The sequence below is a fragment of the Perognathus longimembris genome, chromosome 2, assembly GCF_023159225.1.
Source record: "Perognathus longimembris pacificus isolate PPM17 chromosome 2, ASM2315922v1, whole genome shotgun sequence".
Lineage (NCBI taxonomy): Eukaryota > Metazoa > Chordata > Mammalia > Rodentia > Heteromyidae > Perognathus > Perognathus longimembris.
In genome coordinates this window covers 145,094,723-145,113,227 of record NC_063162.1, presented here as the reverse complement: position 1 = coordinate 145,113,227, position 18,505 = coordinate 145,094,723, and the positions used below count along the sequence as shown (strand labels likewise).

At 45.2% G+C, this 18,505-nt stretch overlaps 2 protein-coding genes across 2 annotated transcripts in view; one reads left to right on the top strand and one right to left on the bottom strand.

Annotated features, from left to right (window-relative positions):
* Positions 1 to 887: 887 nt before the first annotated feature.
* Positions 888 to 9,308, top strand: LOC125345670 (putative DBH-like monooxygenase protein 2). The gene is given in 16 exon segments (XM_048337723.1): positions 888 to 1,175; positions 2,502 to 2,613; positions 2,616 to 2,647; positions 3,136 to 3,297; positions 3,727 to 3,769; positions 3,772 to 3,806; positions 4,903 to 4,983; positions 4,985 to 5,071; positions 5,271 to 5,373; positions 5,541 to 5,707; positions 6,030 to 6,142; positions 6,374 to 6,470; positions 6,587 to 6,646; positions 7,905 to 7,987; positions 8,650 to 8,791; positions 9,078 to 9,308. Coding segments are annotated over 16 exon segments (1,836 nt in total).
* A 2,580-nt stretch (positions 9,309 to 11,888) lies between these two features.
* The window catches only part of LOC125345669 (probable maltase-glucoamylase 2), a 64,326-nt gene continuing 57,709 nt past the window's right edge, over positions 11,889 to 18,505 (bottom strand). Inside the window, exons 45-47 of the mRNA XM_048337722.1 lie at positions 18,136 to 18,185; positions 15,390 to 15,563; positions 11,889 to 14,594 (exon numbers count right to left, since the gene is read on the bottom strand). Of these exons, the coding sequence (XP_048193679.1) occupies positions 11,889 to 14,594; positions 15,390 to 15,563; positions 18,136 to 18,185 (2,930 nt within the window). The remainder of the gene's footprint in view (positions 14,595 to 15,389; positions 15,564 to 18,135; positions 18,186 to 18,505) is intronic.

The window sequence follows — 18,505 nt, the reverse complement described above, 5'->3', positions numbered from 1 at the left end:
CATTTGTGCCCCCACTGGGTTGTCAAAAATTAGATAGACTGCAATTTTTAGAAAGCTGAAGGGACCTCAAGTTTCTACATTTCTATTTTGATATTCTAATATTCCTTTTGTGCTTTTGTTGCTTGTATCATACCCATGGGCTTGCAGGGAGCGTTGTGAAAATGTGATTTCTCTGAAAGGCAACTCACAGAAAGAAGAAAAACAAGCACAAAATATCCTGAAGGGAAATTCATGTCTACTTCGCATTTCTCCCTCTCCTTCCCCTCACTTTGCCCTCTCCTTCTTCCTCTCCAGGAATCAAAGATGAAAATCAAAGCTGCTTCAGACTTGCCCATCAGGATACCAATGTCAGCTTATTTGCCTCTAGGTGTCTTTTGTGTTCCCTCCTAGAAACTTCCATGCTTCCTACACTGTATCTGGCTGAGCCTGAACAGCTTATTTGCCATCCTGCCTCCTCTGATGTGCCTGTGAATTCTCGATTCAGACAAAGTTAGATATCTAAGGATACAGGATGCACAGGAAGGGAGGGAGGGAGAGACATGAGGGAGGGAAAGAGGAGTTTGAAAACCTCCTTAACGTTGCCGAATCTCCTTGGACAAGACATTGGCATGGAATTAAGGTAGGAAATGTGACTTACTGCTGATAATTCCATGCTAAGTCCCTGCCTCATGGTGAGAGAAAACTCCCTGATCTACTCTCCAGTCACATCTTATTTCAGTTATGTAGGTGGCACCACTCTGAAACTAGAGGATAATCAGAACAGCAGAGTCCTGGCCCATCCCCGCCCCTTCCCCTGTGGCACAACACCAAGCACAAGGAGAGGCTCATATAAGTCCAGAGCTCATGAGTGTTTATCTGTAGGAGAGATGCTCTGGGCCCCAGAAGCCATGAGCTGTGTCCTTCCCTTCAGGCTTTTCCTACTTCTGGGCCTGGCAGTACCTTCCCAAGGCAACCATGGAGGGCCTATGCCTCAACTGGGCTATTCCAGGTTCCTAGATCCTTCCAATATTATTTTCCTTCCCTGGGACTTTGACCTACAGACTGAGATCATCACTTTTGAGCTCCAAGTCCAGACATCTGGTTGGGCGGGCCTGGGCATCAACAATCATTACACTAATGTGGGAAGTGATCTGGTGGTCGGAGGAGTCTTGCCTGACGGCCATGTCTACTTCTCAGTAACTGTAAGGGTGACTCTCTGCCAGAGACCAACTTCTTGGCCGGGTCAAGGATGACTTCATGACCCCTAGTTTCCAACCAGGCCCCCAGCACACTCTATAACCCAGCTTTCTACTGATCTCTCCCTACAGAAATGGTCCAGTGTACAATTCACCATCTTGCTTCCAACACACCCATCTCCAAGGCTGCTAAGAAAAAGAAAGGTTTAGGCTATGAACTCAACTTGCTAATGACCCACTAAATTCAGGTCACTAGGGAAAATTCAAAGCCCCTTCCCTCCATTTCCCTTCTGTGGGGCATACCTGGAAGTCAACTAGCTGGCCCTGCCTGTTTCTCAGTCTTAGGGCCACCTGTGGCTAAGATGGCGGCGCCTCACAACAACGCGCAGCTGCTACAAATGTCTTTGGTTATAACCCAGAGGCGGTTCTGTGGGCTGTGGCGCCCTGGCTCTTCCACCCTTGATGGACAGCTCATGCCTCCCCTTCCTGCTGATCTTAGACCTGATTGGCTCCTGTGCCTTATATTAGTGGCACGTACTTCCCCAATAAACGAGATCTTGCGCTGACTTGACTCCCAGGCCATCTGATTGTCCTCCGGTGAGGGAGGGCTGGGTGCGCGTGGTCTGCTGACCCTTTCCTTTCTTGTCTCATCGAGGTTGTGGCGTGCCTTCCCCATCTCTCCCATGGGTCGGGGGAGCACCAGGGGCGGGGGGACTAGAGACTCCTACACCTTCAGCTCAGTTAGCAGGATCACAGCATTAAACTAAATTCAGCAGCAATGGCATCAGTGTCTTAAAATTATTAGATATTTTGATTTCAAAAGGCATCGTTCGGACTTCTTTTCATTTTAAACTTCATAAACTCACTATGAAGTATATTGTTATTACTATCCTCACATTTCATATGAAGAAGGAGCTTCACTCAGCTTCCCAAATCTCACTGACTGAGCTCAGAATCACTGTCTGAACTACACTGGCCTAGGAAAGTATCTATAATAGCACAAGGTAATAGATGTGAAGAGACACAGGAAAAAGGATAAATGGTTTAAGTCAGTCTCAAAATAAGTGAGTTTCCAACGGTCATGGAGGTAAGATTTGAAATGGGAGAAGCAAAAGTAGGTCATGAGGTAAAATGCCATCAGACACGGTCAGTCTTCCCCACAAGTTCAAGTCTGGGTGCCATGCTGTGCTGTAGATGGAAGCTACCGAGTGAAGCAGCCGGGGTTCCGCTGCTTCAGTATTTGAGGTTGCTACGGGACATTCTCTGCCTCAATGCATGCTTGTCCGGGCTCTCGTTCTTACTTCTTAACCTCCCCCTGGACTCCAGGATCAGCACCTGGTAGATGAAGACACCCTGGAGGAGGATGGGAGCCAGAATGCTGAGCTCCTGGGACTGACAGAAGATGGCGGCTACACCACCAAGTACTTCTCCTGGCCCTTCGCTCCTGCAACCCTCATGATCAAGACATCACGGTAGGCTACAGAGAGGCGCAACCCAGCTGTTCTTCCTGCTGAGGTAGAATCACTGCCAGTCATATAGTTCACTGCACCTCTCTGGAATTCAATCTTTTCCAGACACTTTAGCCTTCCCTCAGCTGTACCATCTTTGCATCCACAGGGTCACCTCCCAGAGATTCAGCACCTGCCCTGTCCTTCCTCTCTCGAAGAACCCTGCCCAATGTCATTTAACCACACAGGGTTAGGGTTCCTGGTTAAGTGAACCCTTTTGAATTACATATATAGACCCAGGCACTGAGAGTAAATGGGAGAGAGTGTGTGTTCAAAATGATCTGAAAGGTTAACCCTGGAGACAGAATAATAAACGAATTAATCCTGTCTCACCTTAAAGGTCTTTCCATTCCCCTGGGTGGACGTGAGTTGCTTGCCTAGGGCCTTGGGTTCGAGATGTGCAAAGGGCTGTTGGTGTGCGGCAGCCCCCCAATGCTCATGATACCCCCCAGAGTGACACCATGAGGGTCCTGACCGCCTATGGCCTGGATGACACACTCAAGCTTCACCGGAAGTGGACCTTCGTCAAATCCATTTTCCTACTACAAATATTCTACCATGGTGACAAGGATGCTCCTGAGGATGCCATCGTCTGTGACCTGGAAATCACCCATGTGAGACGCCATGCTCTACCTACCTGCCTCCAGCATCGTTTCCATCCCCCCACTCAAACCAGACTCCCCTTTCACAACCAGTGTTCAGTTCATTCCTTGGGGGCTAATGTGACTTCCCTCTGTTTCCCAAACACCACTAGTCTAGCCCTAAAGCAAATGCCCTTCTTTGCCCTGTCCCTTCTTCTCCTTCTCCTTCTCCTTCTCCTTCTCCCTCCCTCTTCCCCTTCTGTTTCCCCTCCCTCTCCCCCTTCCTCTCCCTCTCCCCCTTCCCCTCCCTCTCCCCCTTCCCCTCCCTTTCCCTCTTCCCCTCCTCCTCCTCCTCCTCCTCCTCCTCCTCCTCCTCCTCCTCCTCCTCCTCCTCCTCCTCCTCCTCCTCCTTTTTGGAAAGCATCACTCCCTTCCTACTTAGTGTTTTTCACCCTCTCCCAGTTCCTCATTCCAGAGGCAGACACCTATGCCTGCACAGTTCTTCCCCTCCCATTGTCAGCAAGAAGCATCACATCTACAAGGTACAGTCTGCCAGCCAGATTGTTTGGGAAACCACAGATTGCGAGGGTGGAAAGGCACTTTAGCAGAGCAGTGGGCATGTTGCACCCTGAAAGATGTCTACCAGAAGGTTTCTGGGTGGAAGCAAAGGAGAAGTAGATAGGAAGGGGGGGCGGTGGGCAGAGGAGGAGTCAGCTTGTGAACATGGAAGTGACATCATTTCCTGAACCCAGAAATATAATTAAACCCACTCAGTCCTCACATGCAGTGGACATTAGGTTGGAGGCTACTAGTAAATAATTCTGCCCCAGAACTCTGCTTGCATAACCGAGGAAGAGATAGTCAGGAGGGGTTGTGGTCAGGGCTATTAGAAAATAGTCATAAAGACTGAACTCAAACTTGATTATTTTACTTCAACTTCAAAACATTTCATTTTGACCAAATCCATAAAAATATGATATTTTAAGCCAGGCACTGGTGGCTCACACCTGTAATTCTAGCTACTCAGGAGACTGAGATCTGAGGATCACAGTTCAAAGCCAGCCTAGGCAGGAAAGTCTGTGAGACTCTTATCTCCAGTTAACCACCAGAAAACTGGAAATGGAGCTTGGCTCGAGTGGCAGAGTATTACCCTTGAGCTGAAGAGCTCAGGGACAGCACCCAGGCCCAGAGTTCAAACCCCATGACACTCTCTCTCTCTCTCTCTCTCTCTCTCTCTCTCACACACACACACACACACACACACACACACACAATGTTTTACAAAGTGCCAAATACATGGGAACAGTTGTTGTTGTTTTTAAGGAAAGACAACTTTTTTAAAGGTATAGTTGTGTATAAAGAGTATATGTAAATTGATTGAAGTTACCAGATAAAGTCAGGAAGGAGTCTTGGAAAATCTTTTTAATACCATGTGCTGTGTTTTCAGGGAAAGGTTTAAGAGGCTTAAAGTCAAAAGAAGAGTCAAACAGAACTGGGCAAAATGATAGCTCGGGAAGAGGAATTGAGAAAGATTTAGAAATCGAAAATAGCCGAGCTACATCCAGGGAAAGAATGAAGAGAGCAAGGATTTGGCAGAGGGAAGCCTTCACTGTGTCTTGCTCTCCTTTCCCTGTCCAGTTTGAGCCCAAGCTTCTGGCCCACAATGAGACGACAGTGCACCACATCTTGGTGTACACCTGCGGCAATGCCAGCACACTCTCCCACAATCATCAACGAATGCTATGGGTTTGATGCCACCTTCTCCCTCTGCTCCCAAGTCATCATGGGCTGGGTTGTTGGGGGTCCTGTGTGTCTTGTGATGGGGAAAATGCATGGCGAAGGGAGGTGCATGCTACTGGGCAAGGGGGACTTAGGGGAACTTCTGGGGCTGGTGGAAATCTAGGAGATCGTGAGGTCTGGAGTGGTGGTTAGCAAAGGACAACAGAGCCCTAGATTCCTGAGCCCTCCCCAGTTCTTCTTGCTGCCACATTTCCCACCTTCCCCAGAGCTACCAGCTTCTTGATGATGTGGGCATCTCTACTGGGACTCCCTTAGACCCTCATTGGATCAGACTAGAGATTCACTACAGCAATGGTCACAACCTCCCTGGTGAGCTTCCTGAAAACTGAGCCGAGGGAAGCTCTCCTGTAAGTGTTGGGGGCATGTTCTTTCCTACTGGTCACAGCCCCACCCCCCTGGCCTCAGCTTCCTGGGCCTGCTTCTACACCAAGACTCACTCTCCTGCCTTCTGAAGAGGTCGTTTCTTTCCATACCAGGTATCTATGACTCATCAGGGATATGTTTGTACTACACCTCTCACCTGCGTGAATACGACCTAGGAATCCTGGAGCTGGGCGTCTTAACTTTTCCCATGCACTTCATCCCACTGGGTGCTGAATTCTTCTTGTCCTATAGGCTGTGTAATCCACACAAGTCTGAAGAGGTGAAGCTGGATGCCAGACCTCCCCTGAGGGTTCCTCCTTTCCCAACATGGCTGTTGATCTGGTGCCCAAGCATGTACAGCCTGAACACCAGATCTGGAGAATCCTGATTGCAGCCTGGCATTTAGGAAAATGACGAACATCAGTCATGTAAGGGAAGAGATGAGTCAGGGATTCTGGGGTGGTGGGAAGGAGGGTAAGAAGAGAGGCAGAAGGGCTTAGTATGAATTAAGCAAATGCCCATCAGCTAGGTGAGGAAGAGGAAGGTCAATAGCAAATACCACTATAGGCAGAGATCAAGCTCAGAGTTCTTCACACCTCAAGTGTGCCTCCCCTCTGCTACAAATGAATGGGGCTCCAGTAAGTGACATGATAGTAGCAAGCTACCTCCTCCACACTCACTTGGCTGGATGGGCTCTGCGGGATGTGCAGTACAGGTAATGGACCACCTCGGTTGGAAGCCCTCTCTTCTGTATATAGGGACAGATGTTAATTTTCCAGCCTGAAGGCATGCTCAATTGGGGACAACCAGAGCAAGGCTGTGGAGGAAGGAGCGTTTGCATGAATTTTGGGGACAGACTCTGTTCACAGGGACCCCAGCACACAGTACCTTTCTTGGCGGGCCTTCTCTCCATTTCATCCCTGTCTCCTCCCCTCTCTCCTGCTAGAAATGGAAAACAACTCTGAACAATCTGTAAAGCTGACTCCTATGACTTCAGTCTGCAGGAGACACGAGATTTGCCACATCTTGTGGACATCAAGCTGGTGAGAGCTGGGGGCAGGCATGGCTGGGGCTCGGAGAGCAGGGTCGGTGCTCAAAGGAAGCTCTAAGAGTGTACCGGAGTCCTTCCGACACTTAGTCTCCTATTTCCTCTGAACAGGGAGATGAGCTGCTGGTAGAGTGTAACTACCAGACACTGGATCGGGACTCCACAACTTTTGTAAGTGTGTCTCTCCAACATGGCACCAATGACCTCAGCCCCCAAAGAGAGCTCAGCCCAGGCTTTGGCTATATCCAGTGATTGGTTTTTCAGCCACTGTCATTTCTTCCCTCAATGACACAACCCACTCACATGGAACTTTTCATGATTTTCCTCTCCCACCTAACCAAGATGGGCAGAGGTTCTCTACATTGTCTATCAATGACACATTAAGGCCATGGGATGATAGAAGATAACCACAAAGACCATGGACTCTGAGTCTTCACTGCTTACACGGGATGCAAGCATGATCATCTACTAAGTTTCTAACCTAATTCAATCTCTTTGTACTCCAGTTTTGTATCAAAGAGTCAATACTGCTACCTATCGCATAAGATTGCTGTAAAAATTGGTTAGTACCTGCAGGACAGCTAGATTGTTGCCTGCCCATGGTAGATGCTCGATAAGGGATTACTGTCATTGCCATGAGAATAGTGAACCATACATATTTGTGCTAGAAATGGTTCAATGTTTCTTGTGAATTTCAAAAAGGATCGCATGCTTTTGAGGAAGAAATGTAACCATAAAATGATCATAGGGTAGATAGCACTCTACAAGAGAAAATTGGGGATAATGGCTTGGGGGGTGCAGTTATAAAGAAGGACAAGAATGAGAAAGCCTTCAATAAGGAAAACATGGAGTATTCATGGGGCTTAGGGCTTGGAGATATGGTTCAAGTGAGTGACAGAGTACCAGTCAAGCAAGTAAGATGAGTTGTGACGAGGCCCTGAGTTCAATCCCCAGTTCAACTGAGGAAAATGGAGAGAAGAGAGAAGAAAGATGGAAGAAGAAAGAGAGGAGAGAGAGAGAAGAAGGAAGGAAGGAAGGAAGAAAAGAAGGAAGGAAGGATAGAAGGGAGGAAGGGAAGGAAAGAGGGAGGGAGGAAAAAAGGAAGAGAGGGAAGGCAGGCTCTTGGGTGGAGGTTAAAGGAATTTGGAAAGATATCTGAAGGAACAGATTGCAGTTGAGGGTAGATGAGACTAGGAAAGGTCCTGAAGCAGGGGCGATGCTGTTCTGTACCTTTCAAACTATCAGTAATTGCCCCATGATTGAAAATATAACATCAGAAAGGAAGAGTGTTGGAAGGATGCTCTATGTAAAGGCAAAATTGAGAAGTTTCTCAAACAGAATGGCTACCTATACTGCTCTCTGCCTGCCTCGTGTCCTTCTGTCTGCACAACTTTGTGCTGAGTCTCTCTGTCTCTTTCCCATGTTCCAGGGAGGCATCAGCACCATTAATGAGATGTGCCTCATCTTTCTCTTCTACTATCCTCGAAATAACATCTCTAGCTGCCTGGGCTAAGGGGCTGGAGGAAGGAGGAAAAGGTAACTGGCCCACTACAGCCTAGGAGAGCCAGGATTCAGTGGGGTTGGGGGCGGGGGGCCGGTGGCTGAACCAACCCCTGCCTTTCTCATGATTTCATCAGTGTCTGATTCTCCAATCAGATTTCTTTTGGTGGGGAGGGGAGGAGTTTACTATGTCAGAAAGACCTTTGAGGGAGGCAGATGAGAGCTGGCCTGCACAAGTTCTGTCTTTCTCACTGCACCCTTGGACTCAAAGCTTAGGCTCACATTCAAGTCATGATCTTCAATTATTGGAGGTCAATGTCTTTGAGGTGCTCACAAGAGTCCAGAAACTTCCAAGAAAGAATGTGCATCCATGCAAACACACTCCATTTCCCATGGCATTTCAGGGTAGCTACGGGTTTCCTGAAGTCGGTCCAGCAACGTTCTTGGATGTTATGGCTACTCAGTTAAGAACCATGTTTAAATATGGTCTTCTTTTCCTTCTTCGATGTCTAAAATTCTCCTTTCTGATGATACTTGTCCTCTGTCAAATTCATGAGTGATCAGTCATGCCACGTGGCTTGCGCTGACAGGCAACTCGTGCTAACAGAAACGAGGAGGAGGCTTTCAGCACCTTCTGTCGAAGCTCTCAGTCAACCCAAAGCCGATCTGTGTGTCCCATCCTCACCACACATCCTCAGGAATCCCATGGAGAACCTGATCATCCTGGAAAACATCGACTGGACTCCAGACAATATAAGGAAGGCCAAGAAAGCCTGCAAGGAGGCCTGGCAGACGGTGATGATCAGAACCATCAGTGTGGGTGCCTTGGGAGATGCCCTCCTCCAGGGCCAGGACCAGGGGGGGTCTGGGATTTTGTATTGGCCAAAAACAGAAAAAGAGGATTCCTGAGTGAATGACAATGGTGGCGTTTTGGGTAGAATGATGAGTTGTTGCTTCCCCACGGTAGGGTGGGGGCGTGAATGGAGCCTTCTAGTTATCCTGGGAGTTTGGCCTCAACAGAAATGATCTGGTAAGGTCTCGAAGAAGGGAAAGCTGGGAAGGGAAGCGTTTGGATTTCCCCTTTTCCTCCTCTCTCCTGAAGGAGGTGATTCAAAACACCACAGGGTGGATTCCTGCCATCACTCCTACTCCTCGGGGACCTTGCTTGGAGTCTTCAGGAGGCAAAGTGGAGCCCCAGGACAAGAACCCTGCAGGATTCAGGGCCGCACTGGTGGCCCAAACAGCTTCCAACACTGCCACGCCCAGAGCCTGTCCTCTGGCGGCCGTTGGGTGGCTCCATGGTGCCCTCTTGTGGCTCCTGAGCATCCTGTAGCCTGCAGGGCGATTCTGTCTCCTCTTCAGAGCCTGGCCTCAGTCCTCCCTTATTCACTGCACAGAGGAGATGAGAAAGGTGACCCCCAACCGGGTTCTGACAATGCCTGGCTCCAAGGCTGGTGCTTATGCCATGATGGATTCATTCTCTGGGAAGTCAGGGATTTAACTCCATCAAGAAGATATCACAAGTTGGGATGGGATTCAGTGCAGAAAGAGAGCCCAGCGGCTCTTCTGCCCATCTCCATCATCGCTCCATGACCGCTAGTTTTTCTTTTCTAAGGACTTGTCTCTGCCCTCTGTGTGGCACAGTAGTAATGAGCCACAGATGTGGAGAGCTGGAGGTGATCTGTGGTAAAGGGAAGGGCTCTGTGTATAACACCGAAGTTCCCGGCCTCACATTAACTCAACTGGCTTCCTGTTACCATCTCTTTCCTTTGCACCTTTGGTCTTGGAGAGGCCGCTGAGCAATCTCTCCAAGTTCTCAGATAAGGTATCCAAAGGGAGTTCAAGTTTGTGGCTGACATTTACCATATAGTCCTTGTCATTTGCTTCCGTCTTGACTGTTGGGTGATCTTTTTGTTTCCCCAAGTGTTACGCTATTCTCAAAAGCCTTACTGGACAGCCAAGCTGAATTGAGCTCTGGGAATGGATGAAGAGCAAAATGGAGAAAGGCAGTCCTAAGCCCAGAGCCCAGAAAGCTCACAGGGATAGAGAAGCAATTAAGTGCAAATGCCCTGGGAAGCCCCATTGCAGGCTGTACCCATGGCTTCTAGAAAAGGCCAGTGGTGGCTGTTCTGCGAGTTTCATGGGCATGTCTTTGTGTTCTCAGTTTGAAAAGCTCATCCCCACACTTAAGGATTTGAATTCCCAGACCAGGGATGTAGTCTCAGCAAGCTCCACGTTGCTCTGGGGTCTAGGGACGCCACCTGGAGCCTCATATCAGAGCCCTGCTTCCTGAGGAGGCACTAGGCCTCCTCTGGGACTGGTCAGGTGCACTGGGGACAGGGGGCGTGGTCAGCAGTGACCTGTATTGTCCTTGCCCATGGGAAATTCAGGGCGCTCCTCTCTGAAAGGGAAACAAGCTCACTGCCCTCATTCAAGCTCCTGCAGACCCGCTTTGCATCTTCCTAATTGGAACCCCTTCTGACCCTAAAACTGTGTGGACAGGAAAAAACCAGGAGCATCTTAATTCTGGATTCACAGGCATCCACGGACACCATGCAAGGGAAATGGGGTGTTTCCTTCACTGTAATAACCCTGAGAGGCCTTTGGTTATCTGAAGGATATGAAGGGCTTTCTACAACAAGGAAACATGAAGATTAAAAAGCAGATCTAGGTGGAAACTTAAAACAACTCAAACAGATCATTTCTCCCACTTCACACTGCTGAATGAATACATCTGATATGTCTGTTATCACTTGTATGAATGCAGGGCTTCCAAGAACAAATAATTTTTTTGTATGTGTTGATACTACAGTGGCATTAGGGGCACAATCGGCTAAATTTAGCTCATGTCTGGGCAATGGGTCATATTATTATCTACAGGTTGATTTGCTGGATTTTTTTTATTAAAATGTAGGCACATGAAGAAATGTTCTTTGTTGTATTAGGAAATTCACACAACCCTTTTTCACAATAATAAAACAATCTACAAACTCTCAAATAGGTAAGGCAGAGGGATGGGGGAAACAGAAAGTCAGTATGGGGTGCATAATTTATAATGTAAGATAATAATCTAGAAATCTGAGTGAATAGTATATCAGCATTTTCTCTATTATGGTTGCAACATTTCTCTAATTTTATTTTTCAGTTTTTAAATACAATTTTATTGTTATTACTAAGGTGTGTTACAGCAAGGTTACCATTTCATAGGTCAGGTATGAGTACTTTTCTTTTTTGGACAATGTCACTCCTTCCTTTGATTTCCCCCAGTTCTCCTGTTTTCTCTAATTTTAAACCTACTTAGAAACAAAATTTTAACTAAAACAAACTGGAGAGAATATAAAAGATAGCACTGTAAAAAAAAAAGGAGGTCACATTAAAGAAGAGAGAAAGAAAAACAAGGCAGATAAGGAATAACCTGGAAAAAATGTGGGAAAATGTCAATTTTCACAAGGAAGAACTTTTGGCCAAGGCTTACTCTGGGAAAGCATTTTTGGTCTCTAACTCTACTATAGCCATGGACTCAGAGAATGTCAGCTATCAAGCACAAATAAATAAATAAAAATGTATATCTTTGGCTGCAAAACACTAAAATAATATTGTAAGGCCACAAGATGGCTATAATTTAATTCAAAGTAAACAGTCATTCTTTAGCTCTTATTTAAATGTTTACTTCATTTATTATTTTGGCCAGCTGAGGAAGAAGCGCCTGCATCTGGAAGAGTACTATTTGTCGTGACCTTGGTAGTATTTGTCGTGACCTTGGTAGTGTTTGTCGTGTAAGATGGGAATGTGATGGGAATAGTATCATTGGTGTTGGCAGCAGTGTCTGTAGAGAAAGGAGTAGCTGTACCAAGAAGAGTGCTACTAGGTGTAACATCAGTAGTACTTGTAATAGATGGGGTTATGGTAGGAATTATTGGACTAGTACTGCAGTAGCATTTGCAGAAGGAGGGGTGGTTGTACGTGAAGCAGTAGTGTTCACTGTGACCTCCGTCATGTTTGTTGTATGAACTGGGATTGTGGTGGGGGCTGTGACACTAGTATTGGCAGTAGTGCTTGAAGCAATAAGAGTGCTTGTACCAAGACTAGCACTGGCAGTAGCATTGACAGAAGGGGTAGGTACACCTAGAACAGTACTGTTCACTGTGACCTCAGTAGTGTTTGTGTGAAGTGGGATTGTGATAGGAGCAGTGACAATAGCACTGGCAGTAGTACTTGCAGAGATAAGAGTACGTGTGCCAATACTAGTACTGGCAGTAGCATTTACTGAAGAAGAGGTAGTTGTTCCTGACACAGTACTACCATTCAGTGGGACCTCAGTAGTGTTTGTTGTGTGCGCTGGGGTTGTGATAAGAGCTGTGACACCAGTGTTGGAAGAGGTGTTTGTAGAGATAGGAGTGCTTGTACCAATACTAGTACTGACAGTAGCATTTATAAAATAAGGAGTAGTTGTACCTGGAATAGTACTGATTACTGTGACCTCAGTAGAGTTTGTTACGTAAGCTGGGGTTGTCACAGGAGCTGTGACATTGGCATTGGCAGTAGTGCCTGCAGAGACAGGAGTGCTTGTACCAACACTAGTACTGGCAGTAGTATTTACAGAAGAAGGGGTAGTTGTACGTCGAACAGTATTGTTTACTGGGACCTCAGTAGTGTCCGTTGTGTAAGCCAGGGTGGTGATAGGAGCTGTGAAACCAGCATTGGTGGTGGTATTTGCAGAGAAAGGAGTGCTTGCACCAGGACTAGTACTAGCAGTTGGATTTATAGAAGGGGTAATTGTATCTAGAACAGTGCTGTTCACTGGGACCTCAGTAGCATTTGTTGTGTGAGCTATGGTTGTGATAAGAACTGTGACACCAGCACTGGCTGTGGTGTTGGCAGAGATAGGAGTACTTGTAGTTAGACTAGTACTGGCAGTAGCATTTATAGAAGTGGTAGTTGTAACTGAATCAGTAGTGTTCACTTTGGCCTCAGTAATGTTTGTTGTGTGAGTTGGGATTGTGATAGGAGCTGTGACACCAGTGTTGTCAGTATTGCTTGTAAAGATAGGAGTAGTTGTACTAATACTAATACTGGCAGTAGCATTTGTCAAAGAAGGAGTAATTGTAACTGAATCAATAGTGTTCACTGTGGCCTCAGTAGTGTTTGTTGTGTGAGGTGGGACTGTAATAGGAGCTGTGATGCCAGTGTTGGCGGTATTGCTTGTAGAGATAGGAGTAGTTGTATCAATACTAATACCAGCAGTCACATTAGTAGAAGAAGGGGTAGTGGTGCCTAGAACAGTACTGTTCACTGGGACCTCAGTAGCGTTTGTTATGTGAGTTGGGATTGTGATAGAAGCTGTGACACCAGCATTGACGGTTGTCTTGGCAGAGAAAGGAGTGCTTGTACCAGGACTAGTACTGGCAGTTGGATTTATAGAAGAAGGGGTAATTGTACTTAGAACAGTGCTGTTCACTGTGACCTCAGTGGTGTTTGTTGTGTGAGTTGGAATTGTGATAGGAGCTGTGACACCAGTGTTGTCAGTATTGCTTGTAAAGATAGGAGTAGTTGTATCAATACTAGTACTGGCAGTAGCATTTATAGAAGTGGTAGTTGTGCCTAACACAGTGTTGTTCATTGGGGCCTCAGTAGTGTTTGTTGTGTGAACTGGAGTTGTGATAGGAGTTGTGACACCAGTGTTGTCGGTATTGCTTGTAAAGATAGGAGTAGTTGTGCTAATACTAGTACTGGCAGTAGCATTTATCAAATAAGAAGTAGTTGTACCTGGAATTGTACTGATTACTGTGACCTCAGTAGTGTTTGTTGTGTTAGATGGGGTTGGGACAGGAGCTGTGATGCTGGCATTAGCAGCAGTACTTGCAAAGATAAGAGGACTTGTATCAAGACTAGTACTGGCAGTAGCATTTGTAGAAGAAGGGGTAGTTGTACCTGACACAGTACTGTTTACTGGGACCTCAGTGGTATTTGTTGTGTGAGCTGGGGTTGTGATAAGAGCATTGGTCGTGGTGTTTGCAGAGATAGGAGTGCTTGTACTAGGACTAGTACTGGCGGTAGCATTTATAAAAGAAGTAGTTGTACCTGGAACAGTACTGATTACTATTTCCTCAGTACTGTGTGTTATGTAAGCTGAGGTTGCGACAGGAGCTGTGATACTGGCATTGGCCGAGATAGGAGTGCTTGTATGAAGACTAGTACTGTTCAGCGTCACATCAAAGGTATTTGCTGGACTTTGTGGCGTTGTGACAGACACATCAGCATTTGTAGAAGGAAGGGTGGTTATGTCAGGAACAGTTGTGCTCGTTGTACCATCAGTGGTACTTGTGGCCCAAAACGTGGGTGTGACAGCAACTGTGGTTCCAGTTGTGGTGTCAGTCGTGCTCCTGGGAATGGTGGTTGAGATGGGTATAGTACCAATGCTTGTGGTAGTGCCTGTGGTAGTGGAGGTGGTGATCTCCTCGGTGCTGGTGGACTCACTCGTAGTCGTAGGTGGGGAAGAATGGTTGGAAGGGGGGTTCATTATTGTGGTCGTGGGAACTGGTAGATCACCATGAACCCAAATGACCTCCATTAGTTTCTCCAAGCTGATGTTCTTGTTGGTCAATTGAATAGTTAGTGTCTGCCAGGAAAGAAAAAAAAAATCAAAGCTGTACATGAAAAATGTCTTAATATTGTATTTAAATCTTATCTCAAATCAGAATTTGAAAAGTTGCTCTTCCTCAAGAGAGAAAGAGGATAAAGACTGCTCTTTTGGGTCACATTGGTTTTGCTCAGGTCAATAGGTGGAGACACTAGCTGCATAACAATGTCACGTCAGTTCCTTTCTTCCACCCCCTTCATTCACAATGATGTCTCCAGTGGTGGGTGGTGCTTGGTAATTCTGTTTGGTACTTCATGGTCTAAGATGCTTGCTTATTCGGTTCTTACAACCAAAGCAGACCCTCTAATTTATATCCTTGTGTTTTGTTCATCTAATAAGTATATCTCCTACTATAGGTAACATAGACTCATTTTTGATCACTGAAGTTAATCACCAGCTTCAAGCCCAAATAATCCCACAGCACGCCCATGGCTGTGCATACTGAAAGAAGGAAAAATCCTCAAAAATATAGGGAGCCACCTTTGTCTTTGTCTTATAGCCTCTGGGCAACTTTTGTTATATTGCCCAGAAAATCAATACATTCAAACATAGCACAAGTCCTTGGATAAGCTCACAGATACCACCATTAATCCTGGATTACACTAGGCCACTCACTTTATAACATAATCCAACACACAGAAACTTTCAGGAATATATCTATTGTATACATGCATAGCTTTACTAGCAGGGTTATATACAATAATGATTACAATAGTGATGATAATTGTTCAGAGTAATCAAGTTAGTTGATGATAATATTCCTTTCAGACATACCTGCTTATAAGGGTCACTTCGGAAGCTGGTCTCCATGAATTGCTGGCTGTCATAGGTGACATTGACTTGTGTCACATAAGCAGAGTTCACTCCCCAGATTTTGATATAGCCAACTTTCAGTGGATTCAAATTACTCAGATACTTGTTGTGAATGACATGGATTTGTAAGTTATTCTATAAGGGATTTGTAAAGAGAAAAAGTACATCAGAATGCATGGATGATAGACTATCTTCTGAATTCAAACATTTGGAAAATGTTTTGTATTAATTCACCACTTCATAAAGACATACTTCCAGTGTACCTGGCACAAAAATTTGGGTGATGTCAGAAATAAGTTTAGTTATCAACATCATAGAAGTTTTTTTTTTTTTTTTTTGGCCAGTCCTGGGGCTTGGACTCAGGGCCTGAGCACTGTCCCTGGCTTCTTTTTGCTCAAGGCTAGCCCTCTGCCACTTGAGCCACAGCGCCACTTCTGGCCATTTTCTGTATATGTGGTGCTGGGGAATCGAACCCAGGGCCTCATGTATATGAGGCAGGCACTCTTGCCACTAGGCCATATCCCCAGCCCTAGAAGTTTTTTTTATGTGTATTAACAGAAATTGCCATTCTCTCTGCTTCACTGCTTCACTGCTCTGCTTCACTCTCAGGCTTCAGGAGACACAGTGAACAGCCCAGACAGCTGATTGGCATAAACAGGGTGGAGTGATGAAGCTCCTATGTGGGGCAGTCTATTAACTCACGAGTACACACACTAACACAGATGAACACAGGAGCATAGGAAACAGTCCCAAGCCTAAGAATCCTCTATAGGGACATAGAAATCAACTAAACCATAAACTGCTTATGTAGCAATACAAGGGCTAAAGCAAGTCACAAGATGCTGCATAATTGAAGCCAAATGAAAGTATGGGAATTAAGAGAAAAGGAAAATTAACTAGGCACCAAGTGGCTCATGTCTATAATTTTAGTTACCCAGGATGCTGAGATCTGAGGATCAAGGCTCAAAACCAGGCCAGGGAGAAAAGTTCATGAGACTCTTCATATCCAATTAATCAGAAAAAAAGGAAGTGGAGGGATGGCTTAAATAGTAGATTGCTACCCATGAACAAAATAAGGCCAAGAGCTCAAGGCTTTGAGTTCAAGCCCCAGCACCACCCCCCGCCCAAAACACACAAGTGAAGAAACTGAATAACCATGAAAGATTTAGTTGAGTAACGGGCATCCAGATGACCCAAAGAGATAGGTGGAGTTTATGGAGGCAGCCAGAATGTGTCAGGGAATGGAAGTAAAGTAGGGATGTTTTGAAGAGTAACTCCTTTGCTGAGTGAGTACAAAGACAACTCCAGCAGGGGCTAACGAACTAGTACAGCAGTACCAAGAGAATGGCACCTATTCAACTGGCACTATGGAGACGTCTTTGGTTTGATTGGGCAGGCTGAATCAAGGAAAACAAAACTCAAGCAAATGAAATATAAATTGAATTTTAAAATGTTTTATTCAACTCAATATTCTAAGGCATTATTTCAACATTAATTCAATACAAAAATGCTTACGAGATGTTTTATCATTAAGGATTTGAGCATTTCCAAGTAGGTTAGTACTACATCGAGTGGTCAATACCTTCATGTGGCTGGTGATTATCATATTGGATGGTGGAGGCCTAAAGTTTGCTCTCCATCCCAAGAACCATGTTTTAAGACTATTCTAGATTAACGGCATGTCAGCCAGAATAATTAAATCTTGAAACCAGTATAAACACAAAACACAGGACAGGTGAGGTTCTCCTAGAAGTGTATAATTTTCAGAAGGAAGACACAGAAGGATAAACACAGATAGACACAGAAACCTTCAAGCATATGATGCACTGTTATGGAAAATGTTAGTAGATTTGTGCTACCATAGTCCTTATTTCCAGCCAGTAGGTAAAAATCACAAAGAAGCAGATTTCAGATTTGATGGTGATTTTCTGAGTTCTTTCATTAGCAGTACATAGAATGGTTATACACACACACACACACACACACACACACACACACACACACAGTACAATAAGAGCATTATTGTCTCTGGTTATTTATTTCTGATTTCTGTCTATCTATATCCTCTTCTATGTCATTTTCATAATTTTGCCTCTCTAGATTTGACATTGATTAGCTAATTGAGAACTCAGTATCTCTTGATGCAAAAGGTGATTTTTAGTAGCTCCTCAGGCATTTCTACTTCTACTTTTGCCCTTTCCCATATCATCAAAAACTCATGGACAGACTTTCCCATAAGGTCATTTAAGCTCATCTACAGGTCAGCTGACCCATAAGATACATGAGTGAATGGACCCAAAGCAAACAGGCCAATGGCTACTGGATGATACATGTCTAGCCCAGATCATCTAAACTCTGAAAAGCCATAGCTAAATAAGTTTCATGTCACTGCTTTTGAGATTGTCTTTTATGCAGCCTTATTGCCTGTACTTATACTTGAAAATCATTTCAGCCAGAAGAATTCCCATCCCTGGAAACAAGTTATATATTTAAGGATCCAATTTTTCCCAGACTGATGAATTTCAAGATTCTTTTAATTGAATGCTGAATTATTGGATAATTGTCAAAAGGTCTGCTATAATAAAGCTGAGTTTGAAAATGCCAGAAGAATGTACAATTAAGATGAGAGAAATTCGATTTATACAATTCATGGACAACGTTTAAAATATAGTGAACTGGAAAAGCATTTATAAAATTAAAGTCTTACCTGAGTTGCTGTAAAGCTGGCTAAGAAATAGTTTCCCTTTTCATAGGTATCTGCAAGAAAGAAAAAGAGATACACAAAGAACTGTACGCCATCATTAGCCAAAAAGGAACTGCAAATCAAAACTATCACACTAAGATTTCACCTTACCCCAGTCAGAATATCCACCATCAAGAGGATAAACCACAAATGGAAGTGAGTGGAATTGGAGCTGTGGCTCTAAGTGGTAGAGCACTAACCTTGAGCAAAAAAGCTCAGAGATAGCACCCAGGCCCCAAGTTCAAGCCCAATGACTGACAAAAAAAAAGTAAGGATGTAGAGCACAAAGGAATCATGATACTATGTTGGTAGGAATGCAAATGAGTACAACCAC